The sequence below is a fragment of the Grammomys surdaster genome, unplaced genomic scaffold (genome assembly GCF_004785775.1).
Source record: "Grammomys surdaster isolate TR1022 unplaced genomic scaffold, NIH_TR_1.0 170, whole genome shotgun sequence".
Classification (NCBI taxonomy): Eukaryota; Metazoa; Chordata; class Mammalia; order Rodentia; family Muridae; genus Grammomys; species Grammomys surdaster.
The window spans coordinates 18,487,859-18,515,384 of NW_021604618.1; the positions used below are offsets into that span (position 1 = coordinate 18,487,859).

General features: G+C 41.1%; 1 protein-coding gene across 7 annotated transcripts in view; it reads right to left on the reverse strand.

Moving 5' to 3' along the window:
* Meis2 (Meis homeobox 2) overlaps positions 1-27,526 on the reverse strand; it is a 203,723-nt gene that overhangs the window by 132,690 nt on the left and 43,507 nt on the right. For all 7 annotated transcript variants that reach the window (XM_028766855.1, XM_028766854.1, XM_028766857.1 and 4 more), the window contains one exon: positions 5,245-5,390. In XM_028766855.1, coding sequence (XP_028622688.1) covers positions 5,245-5,390 — 146 coding nt within the window. The remainder of the gene's footprint in view (positions 1-5,244; positions 5,391-27,526) is intronic.

The following is a 27,526-nucleotide window of genomic DNA, read 5'->3' on the forward strand; positions in this document are numbered from 1 at the left end:
AGGGAGGGAGGGAGGGAGGGAGGGAGGGAGGGAGGAAAAAAGAAAAACCATCTAGATTGACCCAAAATTAAGAGAACTAGTTAAAAGACAAAATAATAGATATTTGTCTCTTCATCCTCTCTCTCTCTCTCTCTCTCTCTCTCTGTGTGTGTGTGTGTGTCTGTGTGTAGTACAATAGAATTTTTTTTTGGTTGCTGTTGTTTTTGTTTTGTATTGTTTTGTTTTTGTTTTTCAAGACTGGGTTTCTCTGTGTAGCACTGGCTGTCCTGGAACGCAGATATCTGTCTTCCTCTGCCTCCAGAATTCTGAGATTAAAGATGTGCCTCATCACTGTCCAGTTTTACAACAGAAAATTCAAAATGGCTTTCTTCCTATCAATAGGTCTCCATGAACTAACTGAAGAAAAAACATGTTTCTCTCATGTAACCTGTAACTATTTACCCATAACTAGGCTTCATTGTCTCCATAAGTCAATATACATTAAAGCAAATTTTTATCATCAAACCTAGGGTTTTGCCAAGTCCCATAAAATGACTGTCAGTAGTTAAGGAGTCATCAAGCCATAGATCACAGTCCTTTCTCCTATACCCACCAAGAGCATCAGAACATACATTTTAAGAAGACTGCCCAATATGCTGTCTCTGGCTTCTAAGGCAGTAGAGGTATCTCTGAAGGAAGTCTCACATTCGTATGTGGGGACATTATCAAATTTTCCAATGAGAAGACCCTCAGTCAGAGAGTAGTATGAGCAAGCCAAGTCCTTGTGTGTACCTTCTCTTTCTTTCACATGATGGGCACAACTCAGGGAGATTTCTCACAAGGCAAGGTGCTGGGAGCCTGACTTGAACGTGAATGCCTGGTGTATAAGCGCTTCTTCCTGGCTAGAAACTGTCAGTCTAGGAGTGATTTACTGCCATTTCTTTTTAAAGTATCTTTGAAGTAGAATAAAAAAGTTGTAATTAAAGGTTTGCTTTTATAATTTACAGTCTCCAAGTGTTAATAAAGAGTTTCCTGAGATAGCCCTATTAACATTTGTTTCCTTTATTCCTTGTTTACTTTTTGATAAATCCAATTGTATTTCCTACAAATTCTTTCTCCCATCCCCTCTGTCTTAGGATAAATAAGCCAGGCTGGACAATCCACAAAAGGAAGAGGATAGCAGGAGCTCAGAAATTTTGCTAACTGAATTTCTAAGAATAAATGGATTTATTTTTTTGTAAAAGTTTTGTTCATTTTAGAGGATGTTGTTTTAAAGAACATAATAAAAAACTGGTAGCTAGAAACTGAAGAGTGATCCTTCACCATCAGATTAAACAAATTCAAAGAACTAGGCTTTGAGCACAGAGACAGATTCATCAAACAGCTCAATTTTCAAAATTCCACTTTGGTTCTAGTTTAAGTATTTTCTCCAAAGTAATCAATTATCAGCAAATTGATTATATTTCCCCTAACCTTGGTTCATAGGAATCTGAGAGACTATTTCAACTGTTACAATTATACTGGAATTTGTTCTTCCTAGAAAATGGAAGGTTAATGATTTTTGTCATATTGAGACTAAGACTTCACAATTGCTACAGTTGGCCTTTGTTAAGTTGAATTTTTTCCCTCCTCTTGGCCTTTTGAGGTATTCAGAATAGGTGACAATAGCTTGCAGTTGAGAACATATGTAGAGAGACCCCTGTGGCTTATTGGAAAAAGTTGCTTCATGCTGGTTGGGTGTTTGGAAAAAAAATACACCCAGAGTTCTTTTATGTTCTGATAGTTAATGAATGCATGAATGTCAAAATGGGCCAATGGCCCATTCAGGGGGCAAAGCCTTTGCAGCCTCCTTCTATAAGAACACATCCTGAGATGCAAAATACATTTGCTTAACAAATTAAAATAATGAGATAATTCAATTAGCTTCTTTTTTTAAGAAAGAAAGAAAAAGGGGTACATCAGGGATTATAGTACTACAAGAACAGGTCACACTGCACAAAAGGGGACAGAACAGTTTGAAATAATGTTAAAGAGACTGATAATGGAAGAATGTGCATTGAATCCCACACATGTAAAGAAATTTACATGAAATAATAACTTAGACAACATCTATTTTCAGTGAGTTCCAGCCACTATTTCTCTTTGAATGTTGAAATTCATTAAATGACAGAGAAATATACCGGGGCATCCCTATTTTCAAGGACTCCCTTCTGTCTGTTACTTTGAGTAAGAAAAGAGGTCTAAATTAACATGTTGCTAGTTAGGGGGCTCTATTCTTGGTTTCTGAGCTCAGAATTACAGCTGAGTAAATCTTTCAGCTCATTAAAGATTAGAAAGTAAAAGTTTTACAAGACCATCCTCATCAAAGTTACTAGGCCTCTTCTCTGCAGTAGTAGTGAAGTATGGATGGAGAAGGAAAACATGTTCAGAGTGAAAGCCAGAGAGAATTTCTCTGAGATGCAAGGGAGGTGCAGAAAAGGTCTGGAGGGGAACAGAGAGAGAAAGATGGGAGACAAAGCCAGCAGGAGGAAACCATGAAAATAAGCAATCTGTGAAAGAAGGTCGTGGAGAGGAGAAAAAGAAAGCAGCCGGTGAGAAGGAAGTAACTAGATGACTGTGGGGCTAGGGGCACCGTTCTGCCTAAGGGCCCTGGGTGGAACCCAAATGCAGAGGGACAGACAAGGGACCTATGGAGGCTGGGACGTGGCTCTCTCATTTGAAAAATGAAGCAAAGAAAAATCCAGATAATTTAGTGGGCTAAACTGGGCCTCACACTGTCCTGAGGAAATCAGAAGTGGAAATGAAGGACCCCTGACTCTTAGACTCGGGTTGTTTGATCTTTTTTTTTCCTCTCCTAAGCATTCATCGAAATTTTTAGTGATATAGAGAATTCTGCACAAAGTCTGTATTTAACTAGGTAACATTCTCATGAGACAAAGACAGTGGGTTTGTAACACAGTTGACTTGCAAGTGGCAAGGGATCATGGGCAGGATGCCGAAGTGTTTGGTGGGTGGCTGCAGTGTAGGATGACAGATGTATCTATGACAGGTCAAAGCAAGAAACCCAATGAGAGCTCTTGATGGTTTCCCATGAGATTTGTTCACAGATTGAGCAGAGAGCCCTCCCTATCCTGAAAGACTCGGGAAACTAGTGGCTTTTCGGACAGGTAAGAAAGACAGACTTGGTTTCTCCATAACCCACATCATCGTGACTTTGAGTGTACTGATGGCAGGCATCGTGAGGTCTTTATGCAACTGCTAAAGATGATAAGGCCTGAGCAAAGTCACCTTCACAGGTAGAAAGAATGTGGAGCTGGTGACTCAGACAGCTGGGCTTGACCATCTAGACTCTGCTTCCCTTTCTGAGTTTAGAGTAGCCACATTCACCAAGGTGTGAGCATTCTGGGACACTGGTTTTCATGAGAGAAGCTGGAAATACCTGCACATAGATGCTTGATTGCAAAGCAACCGTGGAAATGTCTAATTTCAACCAAGAAAGACACAATTGTAAGGGAACCCAGAGGGAGCCAACCAACCAGATGAGCTGGTCAGGATGAAGCAGCTTGCTTGTTGAGGAAGCTCCCCCCTTTCCTAGCACCTACAGCTACTTAAACCAACAATCCTCAGGGTGGAAACAAGGAAGCCCTCCCCTCACACTCACTAGACTTCCAAATTAAAAACATTTTACAGGTTAGCCAGTCTCCAGCTGAGGTGATGTAGCAAAGAACAGCTGTGAAGTAATTTTGATAATGATGAGAATAATAAGCACATGGCAAGGTTGAGGGCTTTGCCGTTGCAGCTTCAGTGCTCCTGAATAGATAAAAGTGATTAAATACTCCTGATTATCCCTGACCAATATGTAATGGATTTACAGCCCTTTCAATTAGTCAGTATTTGCTTAGGACTCATTATTTTGTCTTTGGTTAAGTAATCAGCCCAGAGACGCATGTTCCGTCTAATTCCTCTGAGCCAAGTCAGTGCAGGGCCCTGACCTTTGAAATGGCCATAGCTGTGAGGCAAGAAAAATCCCTACCAGGGAAACCTCATTGGTACCCAGAGCTGATCCAGACACCACAAGCTGGATCGATCCACCTCAGTTTGGTACTAATGTCCTTACATCAAAATGTCCGATTTAGAAACATGAATTCATGACTTCTTCCTCTCTACCAGTGCTCCACCTCTGGCCCGCTGTCGCTCTGTGAGAAGAGCAGATCAACAGCCACCATCATAAACAAGAGTGGAACCTTGTCCTACATTCATAACACTGTAACTAATGTCCTTCAGCATGATGACACACAAGTCAGATAACCAAAGAAGACCTTCAGCTTTCAGCAAGCTACTTCCTCTGTTACTAAGCCATAGTGTAGATAGAATGCCCTGACAACAATGATAGGCCAAGACACATCCTTGGAAATTTCCCAAGAATTTCCAAACAGGCAGGAAAATATAAGCATGTATACTTCCTCTGTCACTTTTTCGTCATGACAGTCTTTGAGTCAACAGTATATACCGACACACAAAACTGACTGCAAACATGGTGATATAAATTGTTACTTTAAGACCATTGTACATTTTAGTCTTTTCTCAGAAGTAAAAAGGGTTAGCTTTTAAGATAATGGACTTAAACAGCTAAAACAGAATCCTTAATTTCAACCTTACAAAAAAGGCATTAGAGTGCCTATAGCCCTTCTGCATTTCACACCCACCACCACCACCACCACCACCATGTTTTGAGGCCAACTCAGTAGGCTGAGCTTGGACATGCATGTGGCAAGATGCTTGATTTACTCATGGAGAAGACAGCTTTGGTTGCAGGAGATTGAGTAGTGCTAACAAGCTCTTGAGCGCCTCACAGCCTTCTCCTTTGCTTGAAGCTGTATTGTCTGAAGTTGCTCATATCTTATAACCCAGTAAACATTTACATATATGTTATTCAAAGTCTCAGGCCATTTTGAACATGGTCTACCTCTGGCCTCTTAAGACAAAACCCTGCACCTTTCTAGAAAAAGCTGTTTGGATGGCAATGGTTGACAAAATGTAACTGCTATATGAGCAACCAGATTCCAGCAGAAAGCAGGTAATCTTGGTTTTGTTTGTTTAAAAAAGAAAGGAAGGAACGAAGGAAGGAAGGAAAGAAAGAAACAGAAGGATGAAACTCAAACCAAAACCAAAACTAACCCTTTGCGAGACCATGTGATTTGCTTAAACTTAGCAAAACGGCAAAAAACTTTAGATCATTTAAAAATATCTTTTATCTTAACTTACTGTGAGATGCTGGAAGAGCCACGCTCTCATGATATTTGTCGCGACTTTGGGGAATATGCCTCTTTTCTTCTGGCGTTTTTTGTCCTTGTCTGGATCGTCGTCATCACCTGTGCCAGGTGAAGCTACGCTGTTGTCTAACCCATCGCCTAACAGGAAGAAATGAAGATCCATTAGAGCAAGCATAGCGAGGGTGCCAACAAGAATGCCAGGCTGATGGTGAGCTTAGCTAAGCTCTCTGAAAGAAATCCATTAAGGGGGTATAGTCTCTTTCATTAAAGTATAATTGGAGACACAAATATGTAAAAGACAAAATTAAGCCAGACCTCTTCAAATGTTAATTTTGTGTGTCTCACACTCTCCCATATCATTAATTCAATTATAATTGTGTACTTGACACAGAGCGGTAGCTCTTTGTCAATTATGGAACCCAGTGTGGGCAAACCGCTACGAGAAAGCCCATTTGGTAGAAATACATCCCCGTGCCCATAGTGAGCACAGACTGCTGGGTAATCAAGTTAAATGTTCTGTAGTCTATATATTCTAGGCTGCCTGCATAGGTGACAGTAGCTGTGTCACTGTTGATTGCACATAACGCACTGCCTGCTCAGCCCCTCCCTAGAACTGTCACCTCCTAAACTCACACATATGCACGCTCCTCCGATGACCCAGAGTTCCACATTTGCATGACATGAAAACTTTTTAGCTCTCTGCACCACAGATCATTATCATGAGGGGGGCAGACACAAAGACACACATCAAGGTGGATGCTCACTTAATCAGAACTTCTTATCAACATCTTCCTCTTCTGTGCTTTTCTCTGGCATTAATTGTGCATTAGCAAAAATCATTTACTTTTAACAGTCAGAGTTATTTTTTCTTGCCCTCCGGCAAAAATGCCTTGAAAGCCTGCCTGGAGGGCATCTAAATTATGTATCTGAAAAACTCTTCTGGCAAGGCATTGCAGGACCCCTACTTTCTTAAAATTCATACGAGCACGTCTTCCTGTTTTTGGGAAGGCATCAATCAAGAGTAGCAATATATGCCATATCCCTACATTAATATTTGAACTAATAACTTTTAAAAAAGGAAAGAAACAAGATCCGACTTGTGGCATAATCAAATGCAAAATAAATGAAGAATACGCGGACAGCACTGAGGCTTTATAGATGGCTGTGTTTTCCTTGCACATCATTAGCCTGGAGCCACACGAAAGAGGAAAACAGAGAAGTGGAGAGTTTATGCTCCCTGCTGGTGTTTAAGAAGCTGGGGTCCTGGAAGGACATCTGGGAATTGCGCTGAGATGGGTTTTTTTGTAATTTAAGAATAGACATTCATTAGCAGTAAATGCCATAAATCCCACGCTAAGTAAAAACCTTGTCCAAGAAAGCCTAAAACAATAAACTCTGTGCTCAATGTAGCCTGAGCTGGGCACTCTGTAGCTGCCGGAGGAATGCAGCAGATCAACCAGCAAATCCCCAGACCTGCTCCCTCCTCCCAGTGTTCCACCCAGACTTCCTGCCCACTGGAGCACTGGCCTCAGAACTTCTGAGTCGGCCTCATGGCCTTCCTGGTACCTGTTCCCTTTCGCTCTCTCACTGAAAAAAAAAAAAAAATCCTCAACCTTCTTTGACCAGAGTAGCAGAAAAACCACAGCAAAGAGCTGGCAGATTAATTTTATTGACATTTCCATTTTCACTGCAATGCGATCCCCTCCATCACATGGAAGGGATGACCCTCACTATTTACAGACTGACAGGCCACTTCGTTACAGCCACCCTGCCCCAAGGCAAAGCAGCTCCCTTCCATCTGCCCAAACAGTAGAGCATGACCCCGAAGTTGCTGTTCTCTTTTTCTTTGCCTTCTGTTATGATAAAAAAAAAAAAAGAAAGAGAGAGAAAAACAGACAGAGAGAGAGAGAGAGAGAGAGGCGGGGGAGGAGGATAGAGAGGAAGGAGGAAAGAGGGACAGAGACAGAGACAAAGACAGAGAGAGACAGAGACAGAGACAGGGACAGAGACAGAGACAGAGGAGGGACACATACACACAGTGCAGGAGATCCCCCCCCCCCAATAGTCAAAGAATGAATATGTGGGCAGGAAAAGAAAAATCCTTTGGCTTTTGAATACTGGATATATAGAACCTAATCTCTATCTGTTGACCTTCCCTACACAGCTATGTACATCTAACTGGAGGTTGCATACACACACACACACACACACACACACACACATGAACACACACATGCCCAAGCCTGCATGGAGACATGTGCACACACTTTCTACAGTGCCAAGGAACTGCTGCAAGGCAAATTCTCACCCACACTAATGGCTTCTGACTGCTCCTTGGCAACCCCAGCTTTTTCACCTGGGTGGATGTGCTCTCCAAAATACAGACACTGGAGCGATCTCATCAGCTGCTCATGTGACACAGATGGAGAGTGGCTATTAGGAGCCAGGCAGTGGGCCTTGGGGATCTGAGGTGCTGTTCTGTAGCCTGAGGCAAATTTGAAAAGCAGTATACAGAGATGAGGGGAAAAAAATTCACATTGCAAGTCCAAGTTTGAAGTCAGTCTGTCTGTCTGTCTCTACACTGTGGATAGAGATATCTTTGTCTCTGGCTGTGCAGTCTCTGTGGCTCTTTGAACGCACGTTTCAGATTATGTATGGAATAACTCTTCCTTCACTGTCTTCCAAATAGAAAAACACACTCTGTAAACAATGCCTGTGTGTATATATTTCTTCCTAAGCACATATGGTTTCTGTGTATATGTTTAAGCTGAAATTGTCAGGATTTTGTTAAAATCTCATTTAGCTTTCTTTGATAGATTTTTGAATACACTTATTGCAAAAGGTTAATGGCTTAATTGAAGGAAGTTCAACGAAAAAAAAGGCATTTGCCTTTTGAACCCAATCAATGACCTTAAAAAATGAGAGGTGGTGGCTCCATAGGGCATTTTCTCTTGTTTAAAAGGAAAGGGGCTGATAACACCCTCAGACTATATGATTCACTATGTTTAGTTCCAGGAAAAAAAATGTTGCTAGCATGAGCATGCTTTGATGACTGACTTAAATTGGAGGAGGAGAAGCATTACATGAATTTTAATTGAAAGCAGTCCATTTCATAAAAATGTTATGAAATACTTGAATTTAGATTGGTGTCATAAATAATTATAAACAAAACCACGTCTGGTTTTATATTAGTAACTAGATACTCAATAGGATACTTTTTATTAAGTTTGACCACTTCACATATGTACATGTATAAAAGACCATTGATGCTAGTGTTTATATCTCTACAAAAAGAGGAATTTTTCTTTCCTGAATACAACAATAAATACCATCATTATTTTCCTGTGGACTATGAACCGAGTCAAGGGCTAAGAGCTAAGAGCAACATGAAGAAAATGTTTGAAAGGCAACTGTGTGCTCTAAAACTAAAGTAAGCATGTGCAGGCCTCTGTTGGAGCTAAGCACCTGTTAACATTGGATATTGCTTTCTTGTTTCAAGGCTGTGCATTAATTTAATTAATGTGGTGAAGAGGGTGTCTCCACCAGCACAATGAGTATGCTAGAGGGGATGGGAGCACAGATAGTGGAGACATCAACCCCGAAGATACCATCCAGTACTGTGGAAGCCTCCAGAAAAAGAATTGTCTCTTCCTTATTTATTTCCTACTTAGATGCATAATATCAACAACAGGACCATTGTCGGCAAGGTGAATGACTGAAGGACGAACTCAAAGCTTTGTCCTCTTTCTGACAATGGTCACATGGGGGAACTGGTCCCACCCCTGAGGGCTATTCTTGTTGGCTGGTAAATTGCTTGCATGCACACACTTACTTCTAAGCATTCCAGGAATGGTACTCCTTGAGAAAGAGATCTTAGCACTCCCAGGGCCTGTATGGGTAACTACAATACAAAATATTCATCTCTGATGATGAAGAGAAACATTTTTTTTAAATGTTGTTTATTTCCCTTTGATGGTTACTAGCTCTTTGATCAAAGTGAAGATTTAAGTTTTGGGCAAGATATTCAGATTGGGTATACATCAGTAAGACATAATCTTTATAAACATGAAAAGGAACACCCAAGGCCAGTGGGTACATAGACTTTGAGTATACTAGACCATAAGGGAGATTGCTGAGGGTGTAGAGCTCAAGGCTTCATTCCAGACTCATTGAACCAAAATATCCTGGGCCCAAGACAGTGCATTTTCAACAGTTTTGGGGGATTTCCTTATGCACAAGGATTGGCACTGATTCGTTGCATGCATGTGTTGTGGTGCACATGTAGGAGTCAGAGGACCACTTGTAGGGGTCAGCTCTTTTCTGCCACATGGTCTCCAGGTATCAAACTTAAGTTGTTGGACAAATATGGCAAGTTCCTTTACCCACTGAGCCACCTTAACGTTAATTTAATTTTATGTGTGTGTGTGTGTGTGTGTGTGTGTACATGCATGTGTATGCATGTGTCTGCATGTGGCAAGGCAGGAAGTATGAGTATGCGCATGTGTAGCGGGAGTGTACACATCCATACAAGGGTATCTGTAGGCCAGAAAAGGACTTTGGGGGTCCTCCTCTATTATTCTCTGGGTCCCACAGAACCTGGAGCTAGTCTGGTGGCTAGCAAGCCCCAGTAGCCCTTCTGTCCTTGCCCTCCATAGTACACAGGAGACAGGCACCCACAGCCGTTCCTACTTTTGTATGCAGCTGCTGAGGACACTATCTCAGGTCTACATGTTTGCACAGCATTTCTCTCATTCACTGAGCCATCTTACCAGCCCTCCACCATACTCTTAAGACTCAGTGACTGCATCTGGAATCTCAAGCTCATTGATTTGGTAACTGGATGGTCAACGAGCCACAGAGATATCCCCTTAGGATGCTATCTCTGTTGTTGTCTGGAGCCTGCTCTAATCTCTGCATCCTTTGGCTGTTTTAAGACTCTGAAGTATTATGAGAACATTTCTGGCTGGATTTACATCTATGCTGTAAAGGAAATCCCATATTCTTGCCTGGGCTGAGCTAAGGATTCTCAGAGCACAGGCATTACTGATTGTTAGATACAGAGATATCTGTCTAGGTGAGCAATGCAAGCTGCTGACTCACAGGATGCTGAATCTGAAGGAATGTCAAATATTCCAGAAAAGCCAAAATCCACAGCCATAGATATGTGTTCAGTGAATGAAGCCAGACATGGGAACCCCACAACAGGCCGGTTAGATAACTCCCCATCAGAAAATACCATCCCTAAAACCCTTGGTCATAAAAACTACTCAAACAATGGACACAATTCCCTTAATTTGCATATTGTACTGTTTCCGTTAGCTTAAAGTCAGTTTTTACTAAGACATCCATTGAAAAGTTTGGAAGAAAGACATAATAAATACAGTAATGCTGCGTAGAATGTGTCTAACACCACAAGAATGGAGAACTCTCATGGTCTCCTTTTCCCATGCTTTAAAACACAAACTTATTTCCAGAGGACATTGATGCAATGAGATTGCCTCCTTGCCCAAGATTCCAAAGCTCTCTAGGATCAAGGATAAATCTGATTCTATGGCTAGCTTCTCCAAGTCCACTCTGCTGCCACAGCCTTCCTCATAACCCCATGAACTGGCTTTTACTTCTCTAAGTGTTATTTTGTCTGAGCCCTCTTATCAACCACACATCGAAAAAGGCCCAAGTTTACAAGGAAAGGCCTAAATCCTAGAGATGGATTAATTTAGCACAGAACAACTGGAACTATGTGAATGTTTGTCCAGTTTGACCAAAAATGAAGATGGGCATATTTTTCTTTGCAAGCTAACCAAGGCCTGAGAAGGTTTCACATACAATCAATGTAGAGTCAGAATTTTGGTTATGGTTGTTAGCTTGTTATTTGTTTTTTGAAACACCATTTCTCTGCACAGCTCTGAGTTTTCTGGATCTCACTATGTAGACCTGGCTGGCCTTGAACACAGAGATCCACTTGTTGCTGCTTCCCAAATACTGGAACTAAAAATGTGCACCACCTGGCTTGAGTTGGAATTTTTGTGATTAGGTTTTTGGGGCTAGCTGGAGATCTTGGCAAGGTCAGTAACGGATGATCTGGTAGGCAGAGATGCTATCTACTTATAGATGGTTGTTAGATAATATAGACAAAAAAAAACCCAGATAAATAGAAATCATCTCATTTCTAGCATTTACATGTGTTCATAAACACACAAATGCTGGTGTACCATATATGTGACTATAAACAGGTACATAGATGTGCATGTGTGTTTGTGTCTTTATAAAACACATATAAAGTGGTGCAATTTGTATAAAAGTACTAAAGTTTGTAGATGAACTGTTTTTTGCAGGTAGGCACAGACCGTTGAGTGTGCAAACACACATTTACACAATCCCTAAACATTTATTTTCAATAGGAGTTTTCAGTGTTGGTACTCTTGTGACACACCATGCCCCCCATTCACCAACACATCTCACTTTCATTATATTTACTCCCACAAATTTATCTTTATTTGCGCTAACAATGTTGTAATCATAGTTAATCCTCACAAAAAAGGAAAGAAAGAATGGAAACATTACTCTTATCTATTCCATTTTACAGAAAGAAAAACCAAGACTCAAAGAAATTAAGTCATTTGTCAGAAATCACAGAAAGTGACTGACACAAGCATTTGGCCTTCAAAGCCCATGGTCCACCCTCCACCCCACCTCCACCCTTATGTACTACTGGAATGGTAAGAAGACAGGATGGTGAAGCTAGAGTCTGGATGATTTCTCAGCCCTAAGGAATTCAATTCCAGGACACTGGTCCAGGATACTCATTTGTCTTTATGCCACAGATAGAGATTGTGTGGCAATGCATTTAGACACAAACTTGGGAGCTGGTAAGATGGCTCATTAGGAACAGACACCTGGCACTAAGTCTGACATTCAATGTTTGATCCCCAAAACTCACACAATAAAAGGAGAGAAGTGATTGCCACAGTCTGATCTCTACAAGAACTGGATGACATGGCCATGTATCTCTCTCAACATAATAAATACACACAATTCTTTAATATAGAAAAAGAGAGAGAGAGAGAGAGAGAAAAAACGTGAGCCAAGAAATAATTAGGTATATATCCTTCCCAAAGCAAGAGTATCTACTATATATCTTTGCAAAAACAAGAGTACCTACTGTCTATAAGGTCATCCTTTCCTTGTAGATCTAAAGTTTACACTAACTGATTTGTTGAAACAAGAAAATCAGCTATGTTTTCAAGACTGAGTCAAGGAGCAATTGAAGATGCTAAACTCCTCCCTGTTGCTCTGGTGTGCTCTTTCTCTCCACTGCAACTTTCTACTCTTTGCTAGCAAATTCCTATTCAGCCTTCAGGTCCTAGTAAAAGAGGGGTCTCTTTTTAGAGGTGCTCCTAGGTCCTGTCCCAGAAATGGGGTTCTGTGTTCTTGACTTACTCAGCAGTTTCTTCTTACTTCTGCTTTCAATTCTGTGCTCACAAAAGACCATGTCTGAGCGGGAGCCTGTGCTCTACTCTTTCTTACCCCAAGAATAAGGAAAACCATCAAATAATGGGCCAAGCACACTAAGTAGCAAAACCCACGAGATCTGAGACTACGCCATGTTTTAAAGATTAATGCTCATGAAGGGGTCTCGATGAGCCTGGGACTCTTTCCTCCATTCTCCCTGCCCTGGTGGGTTACTGGGCCACACTAGGCTGGCTCTGTACTACACAGTGTGCAGCTATGTTTGGTCCTTCCCAGAGAGTGTTCGTGCCAGCACACATGACATGAATTGTTTGTGGAGAAGATGGGGCCCCCGTCTCACACCTGCCCCTTTCCCAATAGAAAGAGAGGTGCTGGCAGTGAGGGAGGCACATCAATTTGGGTTAGCAGAAGCAGTGTGGTTAAAAAGTAAGTACCCGGGCTGGAGAGATGGCTCAGCAGTTAAGAGCACTGACTGCTCTTCCAGAGGTCCTGAGTTCAAATCCCAGCAGCCACATGGTGGCTCACAACCACCCATAATGAGATTGGATGCCCTCTTCTGGTGTGTCTGAAGACAGCTACAGTGTACTCATATATAATAAATAAATAATCTTAAAAAAAAAAAAGTAAGTACCCCAAAGCCATGTGAATGCTACATAGTATTTTGTAGACTAACGTTCTTTCCTTTCTTGATTCCTTTTCCCTCTCAATATAGTACTTAGAAAACAGGATTAAAATGTACTAACAGTCAAAAGATATTTTCTTGCCGGTTGTTAGGGGGTCTTTCCAGGAGTTTAATTTAGGGCCTCCCACTGAGAAAACTGTACCAAGATTTCAAATAGGAAGGACTAAGAGGAGAGGAAGCTTCCGTCTGGTTCTGTCTCGGAATATAGCCTTGCAAAAGCTGCTCTCCAAGAACTGTCAGCAAAGTCAACATTTTTTCCACAAGGAATTTATTATTATTTTTTTCACATCAGGACAGTTGGGGGTGGTGAGTACACCCAGAAATTCAAGAGGAGCCAGGGAAGCAGCAAGACTGATCACCAGATCTCCCTTACTCTCCTGCTGGGCTTAACCGGCTGGACATGTTCAAGTGAAAATTTTCTGTGATTTTTTTTTTCAAGTGACTAGTTCACGGCCCACAAGCAAGGAAGGAAGCAGAAGGGATGAACGCTTTCGTTTACATGCAACATTTACTAACTGTGTGGGTTTTCCGACATTAAAGAGAGGACAGTGACCCAGGCCACCTTTTTCACACTCAAAAGAGCACTGAAAAAACAAGCCTTCATAGGCTTACCTCGGCTTCCCTGGTCCTGAACACCCTCCCCTCCCGCCCCCCCCCCCTTGGGGGGACAAACAGAAAGGGAAAGAAAGAGAGGGGATTTTATGGTCCTTTCTCTTCAACTTCTCAGGCGGTATAAGCAGCATTTAGCGAATTCAGCCCCAAATGGCTCCAGAAGCTCAGAGCCGCGGGGGCGCAGGCTTTGTTGTCCTCTCTCTATTTACACAGGATTTACGCAGGCTCTCCACTGTAGAGAGCCAAAGCACTTCCATTCACCCCGCTGGCTCGCTCCGGATTGTGACTGTGGCAGCGTGGCTCAGGCCAGACATGGGGGCACAGGATGAGACCCCCGGGTCTACGGACTGCTCAGGAGACATCCTGAGACACTTGAACTGGTGAGGGCAGCTGCAGAGATCTACAGAGATGGCTCAACTTCCCAGGGGAAAGGGCAGGTCCCAGCAAGGGCTATGGAAATGCTTGTCCAGGTACAAATAGCACACACTTTAAAATATGCATCTATAGGGTAGAATGAGAAATGGTGGGTAAGGGAAAAAAAATCAGACTGCAGCTTGGATGAAAACCACTTCACCCACTGGTTGGAAAAATAAAGTGTAAAAACAGACAGATGGACACATATGTAAATGTGGCTGTGTTTTAGGCTTTAGCTGGCAACGTGAGTGTCGGAGTATAGTTTTGCATGCCTGTATTTTCCATAGCATGTTGAATCCTGTTAGCTGTTGAACAGAAACATCCTCATACTGGTCCTTGACCAAATCAGTCCCCTCAATTTACCCGCTAGGAGCCATAAAAGGGCTTTGTTTATTGACTGGAACTCCCTAATCCTTTATAGCAGAAGTGAAGGGAAGCTGGCAAGATGTTTGGTCTAATCTCCGCCTCATTTGGTTATTCTCATTTGAAGTATATATACTTCATTCATTCTTCTCTGAAATATATAGAAGTGGGGGGTGTGTGTGTGTGTGTGTGCACGCGCGCATGAGCGCGCGCACACTTGTTCATGTGAGCGCTCATACAGACAGTTCAGTTACGAATTTTAGACTATCTTAAGAATATTTATTCTCCTTAGTCTTCCACAGAATGCTCTAGAGTATACTGGCTGAATCCACTGGGATGCATGCTCCTCTGCCATTACAGCTCAGCAGAATCTCTGTGGTGTAGGATAAAAGCATGTACTTGTTCTCCTGTTACCTGATAAGTACATAGGAATGTACCAAGTACTTTCTGGACGTATTCACAGTACATCATAATAAAGCCCTTCTGGGCACTCTAATGATTCATTTTTAGTGACCTCTCAAATGCCCTTTTCCACAGTTAACACTCAGCTTTTATTAAGGTAGAAAGCAGGGACAAATGTCCACTCGGGTCCCAGCTCTCAAATTTGACTCTCTGTGCACTGCACTACCTCCAGCTGAAGCTGTTTTAATGTCTGCCTGGCTTCCCCAGTGTGGCATTTCAGCTAACAGAGTTCACAATCTTTCAGCCCTAAATGCAGAGGCTGCTATCTTCCAGTCATCCTAGGAATGTGCCAGATACCATCTCCCTCCTGTGATACAAAGAACCAGAGCAAGGGACCCACGGAGGACTGAGCTGATCAAGTTACCAACAGCCCAGAATGCCCCTCTCTGAGGTTAATCTTTGAACTGGTAAGTGTTATAATTAGGAGCCTTGAAGCTGAGCTGGGACTGACCATCGACATAAAGACCCCAAAAGAGAAAGTATGAATGGATCTTGTCTCCTTCACCTGAGGCTTTGACAGGAGGGTTTTGGTGTTTATGGAAAATTGTACAAAAATGAGATGCTATGATTTATGAATCTCCTCCCCATCTTTCCCAAAGAAGAAAAAAGGTGGCTGGGGAGGCATGGCTTCCCAGTTTCCCTTAGCTGTTTCAGTACAAATTGTGAAAATTATGCAAATAACAATTTTGGCACCTTTGCTAGAGGAAAACATTATTAAATTATGCTCTAAGTATTTTGTCTGCTTTAGTAATTACTCACACGAAACTGTAAATATAAATAGCTGTTATTCTGTTTAAATTTTTAATCATGCAAAATATTGTCACACAAAATGTCCGTCTGTTGCAGACTAACTGGGATTTTCTTTTTTAAAACATCCATATTTAACTGAAGTGGACTATATTTAGCATTCTAAAGTGTTTTAGTAAAGATAGCTGGCTAACATCTTGGAATCAACAGGTCTTTCATGAAAAGATACGGTCTTTATGTTTACAAAAATATATTTGCTACCTAAGAAAATCCATTGATATACAATAAACTGTAAACAGTTTCTTACTGACATGAGACCACGATTATTCTGCTCCCGATTCGTATTAACTGTAGCAAAAGTGCATGTTACAGTATAAACCACGCAATCTTGGATTGTACTGTCACTTTTAGCATATTCTGGTATTCAATTAAACATTATCTACTGATAATAAAATTTGTTAATATAATTTATAAGCAAATTTAATCATAGCAGAAGATTACACTTCCTTTTTAGAGTTCTTTGCTTCACCGTTGTATTTGCTACAGGAAAAAAAAGAAATGGGGGCAATTTTTATAATGTAAGACAGCTGACGAGTTTGAATTCTCATGTTTATGTTTCTCTTTGAATGTATGACAGCAGATATCAGTTCAAGGAGACTTACAAAAGACTTTTAAAACATTACCTCTACCATATACCTGTTACTGTAAATGGAAAATAATAGGCCATTTCATAAAAGCACAACCTTGAAATTAGTATTGTTACATAATACCCCCCAAACTTCTACAACAAGCCTTTGTGTCAAGAGCAAAGCCAGTCTCTTTAAAACTATTTCCTAAGACAACTTCATTGAGATGTCAATCAACAGCTCTTCTAGGAGAGTCACAGGAGGCCATCCTGGCTGCATATAGGAGAAAATTGTCATTATGAAGATGGTAACTAGTTTGGGTATTTTTATTCATTTGTTTGTTTTTCATTTTATTTATGTGTCTGTGTGCATGTGTGTATGTATATGAGGTTGTGTGTCCACAGAACACAGAAAGAGGGTGTCAGAGCCCCTAAAACTGGGTTTACAGGTAACTGTGAGCTGCCAATATGGGTGCTGGGAACCAAACCTGGGTTCCCTGCAAAAGCCAGAAGGACTCTTAACCTCTGAGACATCTATCCACCCTCTTATCTATCTATCTATCTATCTATCTATCTATCTATCTATCTATCTATTTACTTATTTTTATAGCAGGTCTCCCACTGTATACTGGGACAGTCTCAAACTTGTAATCTTCCTGCCTGGGTCTTCTAAGTTCTGGGGGTACAGGCTTTCTATACCACACTTGATAACTGATTACTTTTTAAAAAATAATCCCAAGCTTAAAGCCTATTCATTATTAGAAAAGTATAGCTTAATTTTTTTTTGAAGAACATTAGCACACCAGGGTTTCCCAGTAGAACTCTAACTTTCTGTTTAAGAAATGTCTAAGTTAAATCATTAACATTTTAAAGGAAGTAATTATGCATTTAGACACCCCATTTCAGCTTAGTGTTTTAAAGAAGTCCAGTGTTATGATTTGAGAACGAGCAGATATGATTTATAATGCCATGCAAATGAATATACATGATATTTATGTACTAACTCTGGGGAAATAAATAATTAATCTGCTTAATAAGAATAATCTGAGATTTCACAAGTTGATTAATCTGCACACAGCCTATGTACCAAAGAAACACAGACACTGGGCCTCTTAAAAGTACTTTAAATGGGAAATCACTGCTAATTAGTGTGGAATTCATTTTGGAGTGGTAAAATATTCTAAAATTAACCATGTCGATGGTTGTATAATCTTAGGAATATACTAAGAAATTACTCTCACTATGGGTAATTTGTTACCATGTAAAGTACATCTCAAAAAAGTTAACAAGCAATGAAAAGAGTAGTCCATCTCTCCCAATAGCACAAAGCATGCTAAAAGATGTACACAAGCCTAGTTAGTACTTGAATTAGAATATATCTAATTTTCCCCCAAATTGATTTGCAAAAATGTGAATTTAATGCCTCTTACTAATGACATCATAGCACCTTACATACGGATAAGCATATGTACTTGAAGCACTTGGGATAGGGTTTACATTGTTTACACTATAAAGATATACATTGCTAAAAATAGATGTTTATTGCTAAAATTGATCCTTCTTATGCTCAATTGTATCGCATCATAACACAGTTCTAGGCTATTTTCTCTTCCAAAACTTGAACCAAAATTAATTCCAGTAGAGTTACACACACAGATACATCACACACACACATACACACACACACACACACAGACACACACACAGACACACACACACAGGCACACAAACAGACACACACAGGCACACACAGGCACACACAGGCACACACAGGCACACAGGCACACACACAGACACACACAGACACACACAGGCACACACAGGCATGCCACTCCTATCATCTAGATTCTGAATTTACTAATCAGATGAATGAATCTTTGGAAAATGGATATGAACTTTCTAGGTTTATATTTAAAGTTTGGTAACAGAAGTTATCTAGAATATTGGACTCTCAAAGTTCAAGATTGTTCGTAAGGTTGGTATGTTATAAGTTTCAAAGGCATTATAGGACACATTGAGAGAGGAAAGTGACATTATAGAAGTAAAGTGAGGGATACAGAGGAGGCTGGAGTGATGCCACAATAGTTGAAAGTAGGTGCTGCTTTTACAAAGGACTCAAGTTCAAGTCCTACCACTCAGGTCAGGAAACTCATAGTAGCCTGTAACTCTGTCTCTGGGATGCCTGATTTTCTCTTCTGGCCTCTGTAGACACCTTCAATTACCTGTATCCATCTCCTACACACATGCATAGTCACATAACTAAGAATAAAATTTTAAAGTAATAAAGAGTTGAGGGATCTACCATTTGAAACAATGGCCTGCTTACCTGATTATTTCCTTAAAACGAAACAATATGAGCAGATAAACAAAATGTCCTGTATCTTTACACTGAGATAGTATCCATCAATCCATAGGAATATACCACTGAAGCCTGCTGGGTATTACATCTCAAGGTCATTGTGCTATTATGCCAGGTGGAAGAAGCCACACAAAGGAACATGAGACCCCTGTATAATTTCACATATATTCAATTCTAGAAAATGCCAACAAATACTTATGACCAAAAAAAAATCAGTAGTGGCCCGAGGACATATACAAAAGGGGAGGACAGACTACAAAGGGACACAAGGAAACTTTTGGGAAGTGACAGGATTGGTCCATCAAATTATACAGGGGCTCAAATTCATCACCTGGCCATTTTAAGTAGAAGAAGCCTTGACATGAGAACTTTGGCCCAGTAAAGTGGATTTAAAAAATATTAAACAAATAACAGACAAAACATCAAAAATCTGATGTTTGGCACAGTGCAGACTTGAGTGGGATGTGACGGGGTGGGAGTGGGGATATCAGTAGTTACTGAAGCAATGTTCTGAAAGCTTAAATTGGCTGGGTGCAGCATTTGAAAGATGCTACAGAGAGATCCAGCATGATACCCATGAACTTATTGGTTCATATACAAGTTGCTTTAATTCATGAACATATAAAATGGTCAGAAAGCACTGTACAGATTTTGATAAAAACTACTTTTCTCTTTTAGCCAAATCGCATTGTGAGACATTACTTAAAACCAACTATTTGTGTTAAAATAAATCAGTGATGGTTTCCAAGGTAACAAAATGATTCTTCATTGAATATTTTCTTTGAAATCCTTTGGGAAAATTCAGTATTATCTCAGTCTTCCCAAGTATACAGAGACCTACACCATGTCTTCAGGTAACCCCTGAGGCCGCAAGATAAAGGAAGGCATTAGCCTAGCCTGGACCTGGTACACAAAGCACCCATCCATCCTTGGACAGTCAGTCTGATAGCATTCCAGACAAGAACTCTTCACATAGACACATGAGGTACTGTTAGCACAATGAGATCTCCAGCCTGTGCTGTCATGTGCCACATGGCCTCTCCTCTCTTACAAAAATAGAATTAATAATCTAGAAAAAGTAACATGTAGAGAGAAAAGTGCCTAGTGGCTTTAGCCTGGGCAATGCAGTGGTATATCGATGCCAGATGATGTACAAACGCCTCATCTCAACTTTTGAGATGTATAATATTTACCTAGTGTCATCAAATAAAAGTTAGGTTGGATCTCTTTTGGTTTGCTTTAAAGTCCCATTCATGTGAAAAAAAATTAGTGCAATTGGCAGAAAAATGCCTTTACTTAAGAAGAAAATAAACAAACCAAAACCTTGCTCCATTCTTGTATCTAAGGGCACAAAAGTCAGAGTTGAGGTTTTGTTTTTTTGATTACTGTATGATATGCCCATACTGAGCCTTAATGAAAGACAGCACTGGTCACTAGTCATGTATGAGAGGAAAGACGCTGTTCAAACACTGCCCAGGAAGGAAAGAAAGCCTTTGCTCACTCATATACCTGTGGAACCCAGCCTATGAGAAATCAGACATTTCTGCAGTGAGATCAGACCGATCCAAGGGCCACCAATCAAGTGGCAGTCCAGCCTTCCTGTGCTGAGCCAGCACATTTCCGGATCTTGATCACACAGGCTAGGGAGTCATTCTTCTCAGTGATAAAGTCTGTGAATGTACTCTTGAGAAGATAACAAATTAAAAACCAGCTGACTCAACACCATTTGAGTGAGGAATTCACTGCTGACCCCAGTGCAACACAATTCCTGCCACCAGTCAGTAACCACTGAAGAGCGACCGGCTTCACTCCATGCCACAAAACTTCCTTGCGGACGGTCTTCCCTGAGCTAAATGACAACTGTCCAATTTATATCCCACAACTCCACTTACACTGGTAATGACTTCCTCCTTTATTTATATTCCAAGTCTTACTGTGTGTGATAATTCAAAGATTTTTAAAGCAAATTTGAAATTCTCAAAAGTGCTGTATTATTGAAAGGGCCAGAACTATGAAAAGAGCTATAAAACCTAGAGGATTCATTCCCTTGGGAAAATGTTTTACATCTATGAAATTTTCACACAAAAAATATCTGCTTTTCATAATAGTTTGATGTGTCACTCCGGAAGAAAGTGGAGTTGACATTTGCTATGGATCCCTGTCCAATAACAGGAAAATAATTATTGTTGTCTACTGTGAGGCTCACAATGCAACCTTAAAGCATGAAATCTTGGGTAAAAGTTCTCTCTCTCTCTCTCTCTCTCTCTCTCTCTCTCTCTCTCTCTCCCTCCCTCCCTCCCTCCCTCCCTCCCTCCCTCTCTCTCTCTCTCTCTCTCTCTTTCTCTCTCTCCTTTCCTTCCCTCCTTCTTTCTCTCTCTCTCTATAACTGAATTTTTGAATAACTGTTTACCATTATCAAGGGTAAGGACCATAGATCACGATACCCTTTTTGTCAGAGATGAGCACTGAAGTGAATGATGTCTTGTCCTATGTGAAGCGCTTCTGTAATTTATGATTTATGGTCTATGAATATTACTGGGTTAAATTACCTGAAATAGATGATTATATGATGATTTTTGATCTACTCAAATAGTGATTTTTGCTAAGCAGTCGTTTTAGCTTCATTATCAATTATAATGTAGTTTTTTTACTTTTGAGATCGTGTCACTTAGCTGTCCAGGCTGGCTTCAAACTCCTGGCAACTTTTTCACATCAGCTTTCCAAGTACAAAGATCACAGGCCTGGGTTACCAAATCTGGCTGCTTTGTCTGATTTTTAATTTCCTTATTCATATTACTATGCCTGAGCTTGCTGCTATAATTTAAATTATTTTTCCATATAAATTAAATAAAAGGTGGAACTAAACTCCAACAATGGAAATCCTCACCTAGGAGGAAGCAACTCATTTCTTGACACAGAAGAAAGTTACCAATGCGTAGTCAGGAGGTGGGGGACTTGCACGTGAAAAGGAGCCTGCTCATAACATTCAGTAAAGAAAAGTATTCTTGTCGATTCAAATTTCAGACTGTAACAGTAGCAATTAGCACTGGGAAACGATAAGCATAGATTCCGTTACGCACCTCCAGAGAAATTTCTACTCGAAATATTTTCTGTGATAAAACAGTATTAATTCAAAACAATCTTTACTGAGCGTTTACCCTCTTCCAGACAGTCTGCAAGCCTATCACATGAATGACTACAGCTCATTCAAACCATTCCAGCAGGGTTGACTTTTGTTATACACATGAAGGACCTGAGGCTTAAGGAGGTTAAGCAACTTGCTGGAGTAACAAGTGGCTGAGGTAGGGATCACAAACCCTCCTGTAAAATGTGACATCAGGTCTGGGAATGCAGCTCAGTAAGGTAAATGCCTGCCGTGCAAACATATTATGATTTCAGATCCGCAGCAATCACATAAGTCACATCTGAAACCCTAGTATTGGAACAGCATGATTCCTGAGGCTTACTGGCCAGCCAGTCAGCCAATCAATGAACTCTGTTCTGGGTTCAGTAAGAGATCTTGTCTCAGAAAATAAGGTGGAAGACACCCTGTGTGTCCACTTCTGGCATCCACGCCAGCAAGCACACTACAGGAGACTATACCTTACAGTGGCCATCCCTGAGATACTAGCTCCTCTCTAGAATTTCCCATCCCCTAAAAACCCTTTGTAACATTTCTCTGCCATATTGAGTCACTCAGTCAAAGATGTTTGTGGTTAATCAATGGAAGACAACGGGCAGCTGATACTTGTCTGTGACCATACATATATGAATATGAGAAAGTCAGACTCCAGGCCTTTGAATTCTTTCCTACTCCTAACACATACAACAGTGTCTGGTGCATTGTTGACACTGAAAAGTATATATAGATATAGATGTAGAGGTAGAGATAGAGATACAGATACAGATATAGATATGGATAGTGTGTATAGTGTGTGTATATATATTATATGTGTAATATACATACACACATATATGTATATATATACATGTATATATACAATACAATATATATACTATATATATACATGTATATATATTGTACTGTATTGCTTGTGTAAGCTAGTACATGGTTGAGCATTCACTGCTGAATATTGAATCCAGAGCATGTATACTGGGCATGTTCCCTCTGAGCCATACTGTGCTTTGATATAATTCATTCTTCTGAGTGTCCGTGTGTGTGTGTGTGTGTGTGTGTGTGTGTGTGTGTGTGTGTGTGTTATTCCTAGGCCCTTACCTTTAACTGCCTTCCTTGGGAGAAAGTCGAAGAGTCTGCAGTCATTCACATGTAAGCCACATTGCTTAATTTAAAAACCCTTCTACCTCTGCCACAGCACTGCCACTCCAGACTTGCTGCTGTACAATTGATTCATCTCACTGACAAAAATGTGATTTAAAAAAAAAAAGGAAGGCCAAGCACAGAGGTGGAGAAATCACTCCTTCCTCTCCAACCACGGTGGCTCTCAGATGGCCTGACAGCCTTTCTTCTCTCGCCAAGGTTCAGTAAGTCCTGAAAGCTTGGCCTAGTGAATATGGGTCAGGTTTGCAACTCTACAACTCCACCCCTCCCATTATCATGGAATCACTTAACAGCTCTGCCTGTTCTATCAAAAATCAAGTAAAGAAAGAAAGAAAGAAAGAAATTAGTTCCAGTGTTTTGCTCAGGTACTTGCTGCAGAAAATCTTCGAAACAATATTATCTCCCATCATGACTTGCTAGCTTTTCTATACCCCAACCAGCACATTGGGACTTCCAAATCACATACCGTAATTGCCATAAAATATCTGCCCCATCAGTGAATATCTTTATTAGCATCAAAATCACTCACAACTAGTGTTCCTCAATGTTATTAAACATAACTTGTTCTAGGTGTTGCTTTACTAATTAGTCAGGATGAGCCCGAGGAAGAAAATCTGGGTCATGTTAAATTAATTGGAATGAGCATGAAAATTAGCAGAGCAAACTGCATCAATTTTCTATAGAGAGTCTTTCTTCATGTTGAGAATAAAAATGGATATTACGAGGCATTAACCAAACTGCCTTCTGTGGCTGCCAAGAGGTGTGTTACAGTAGCCCAAAATATCACGCTCGCAGATTTTCAGAAGTTAATGAGACATTTCCAGGAATGGCAAATACATGGTGTTAAAATGGGTGTGCCTCGGATGGGAAACCGCCAAGCCATTTCATGTTTATTCAGGCATAACAAGCTCTTCAAAATGAGCATAATTTAAGAGGTGAATAGTGCAGAGAGGGCTAACATTCAACTAATTTTCCTTCAGAAAGAAAAGATTAAATTGGACCCCAAAAAAAATGAATTAAGAGGTTTAGAAATCAACAAGTCAGCCACCAGGATGGCAGCCTGGACTCACCCAAACTGAACAGCCCCTGCAACGAAGAAGTTTTTCGTAACATGTCCCCCAAGGCAGGGAACAAAGGGAGCAGAACTGATTACAGGCCCTCTCCCCGCCTTGCCGTCTCAACTCTGTTTGCCTCCCTAATGAGCTCACTAAAAACCTAATTCATCTCCCATAACCCTTCTCAGCCCTCCTTGCAATCCACCATTATGGAAATCATAGATGAAACATTTCCAGGCTGGGGTGCAGCCTGTGTGTCCCGACCCCAGTGCACAATGGAGTTGGAGGTCCAGTCCCGACCCACTCCTACCAGCAGTTTCCAGAATAAAGAGGCCCAGCTAGGTTAAGACTCTTTCTCAGAATGACAGTGATTTCCACCTTCACACTCTCCCACCCCTGAATGTGGGAACTTCCTGGGTTCCACAGTACATAAAATACAAGCTGTAGTGCAGGAGACGAGAAATGAGTTGTACTAATGACAAATCACTGAAACAGGATAATGTGAATTCCCAGCCTGTTCAGGAGCAAAGTCCCCGGGTTCCTCATTACATAGACTGAAATCCTCGCGGCACCTAGCCTGTAACTGGAAGATTACTGAATTGATGGATCCTTAGTTTAAAATGCAGCTGTTTTATTCTGCTTTAGTAATTAATTCTTTTTCCAATACCCTATTGATTAAGCGTAGACCCTGATAAAGTTCAAACTGAGAAGGATCTCTCGTGGCGTCCTTAGTTGCTCAGGAGAGTCAATGAAAACTTCCTACCATTCCACCTGCCTCCTCAGAGTGCTGATCCAATGAACAGAACAGTTTTTTTCTCATAAATTAGTCAGGCCATGTGGAGCCGTATTAGCTGATGGTAGCTTTTGTCTCTCCAGTCGCTGACTTGCTTTTCAGCTCTGCCGGCCTTTGTGCTGTCACACACAAAGTCGGGAGAGCAGCTGCCATTCTGAACCCAAACTGAGGTAAAGAACAATCTCTACAAACTACATTTCCCCCCATTTTATACAGATGCAATTCCCTGAGCTGCACGGGGCTCCATGGGGCCTCCTGGGACCCAACTAGCTGAGAAATGAGTACTAAAGCATGCAGACACATTGTGGAACTGGAAAAAAAATAATAAAGTAACCTATTTTCTTCAAGGCTTTGCCAGTCTGGGTTTTTTTCCCTTTCCCCTACATCCCCACCCCCAACCCCCCGTCCCCCAACACCTCACAGAATCCAGACTGCCCTTTGCACAGCGATGATAAGCTTCCTACTTGGTTTTCACAGAGGGTATCAAGCAATGACACAGGACAGGGTAGGGTAAAAAAGTGATCAAGGGGCCAAGTAAAGCATGTGTCTTGTGCTAGTGAGGTGGCATCAGAGTTCCAGAATGCCTATTAAGCACACAGGCGTGGAGTGTAACCATATATAAATGGCCATTATAAACACAATGGTATTTAGTAATAGGAGGAGTCACCAAGGGTGCTCCCTCTCAAAGGGTCACATGTACCAGGATCAATGCTGGTGACTAAAACAAGCAGAGAAACAGGAGGTTTCTCAGGTTTCAGCCCTGCACAATGGAGTTTTGTTTCCGCCAAGACCATCGCTACTGGGAATGCTTTTAGAGCAATGGACTCGTATTCTTGCCCCACCCCCACCTCCACAGACCCACCTAAGGCCACCAAATCTTGTGCACAAGCTTAGTGCTCTGCAGGAAAACAGTTCAAAGACACAGGTCTCATCCATGAACTGGTGGGAAAGCAGAAGTGACTTCTTCCTCGCTCATAACATACATTTGCAAGACAGCTCGTTTTGCTTCCTGTAAGTTCTGTATCAGACAGTGGGGGTAAGGGAAAGATCTGGAATAATTTTAGGAAATTCCCTTACATTTCTAGCATCTGATTCTAAATTCAAAGCTAACGCCAAGCTCTCCAAGAGCTCTGAGCAGCTGGGCTGTTTTCCATGTTCTCTCATGGGCCAGGGCTGACTGCACATTCCCACCTTCACAGCATTCCTTCCTAGGTCAAAAGGTCATCTCTCACAGCGTCCCCAGCAGACAGTGGGTTGTCAAAAGGTTGCATCATGTGATCTGGGCAGTCTCTCCTAACAAAGCTCTTTACTCACTGGGAAACAAACTTTGCACGTCTAAGTAATTTCTGTGTTAGAGCCCTGCTTTCCTTTCTCCATCCCCCATGGTCTCTACAGTTTCAAACAGACACAGGCAGCAGCAAGCCTAGAGTTCAAAGCTAAGTTTCCACAGATTGTTTGAGTCAGGGTCCCTCTACTTTTACTGGGTTATATGACAAAGAATGATAGCCTGCCAGAGATGCATCTGGCTTCTTGCATTCCAAAAGAAAACCAGAGGTGTTCCCCCTGCCAGGGGAATTCTGTCAGAAGACTCCCTGTTTCTGAAGTAAACTTATATATATTTGAATAAACAAGAAATTACCAACAGAATAGTTATAAAGATACTCTGAGGGAATCATCAAGAAGGTCCTAAGGTTTTTGCTTACTGCGTTAAACTGTGTGGAGATGACAGAGTAAAGGTGAATGACTAGGTGCAAAAAATGAAATCGAGGGGCTCAGGAGTGACCTTCTGGTGACAAACAAGTTCACAAAAGACAGGAGCATGAAGTTCACCACTGGTGCTATGTAAAATATAGATAGTCTCGGTTACTGCAGGCACTGCTTGTACTTCCTTCCTTCCTTCCTTCCTTCCTTCCTTCCTTCCTTCCTTCCTTCCTTCCTTCCTCTCTCCATTTCCTTCTTCCTTCTTTTTCTTCCCTCCCCCTGTCCCTCCCTTCCTCCTCCCCTCCCTCCCTCCCTCCCTGCTGTCTGGACAGACAGTTTAATGACTTTCTCATTGTCGTGGATTTTTGCTGTGAGCAGCTTGAAGCTCTCACATACAATCCAAAATGAGTCATTTATTTCTAGAAGGGAGTCAAACAAGTCTGTCAACATTGCTTCTATTTATAAATCATATATGTAAGAGTAAAGTAAAATAGTCATGGCTGACAAGTTACATACGGGATACAGAATTAGAGACGCTTTCAAAAAAAAATTAGAGATACTTTCAAAATATCTGGTTTAATCCAAAGTCATAGAACTGAAGACACTCACAAATTTGTAAGCATGGAGCATTTTGTAAGTTCATTCATTCAAAGAGGCAAGCCAGGCTGGTAGAGTGGCGCACGCCTTTTAT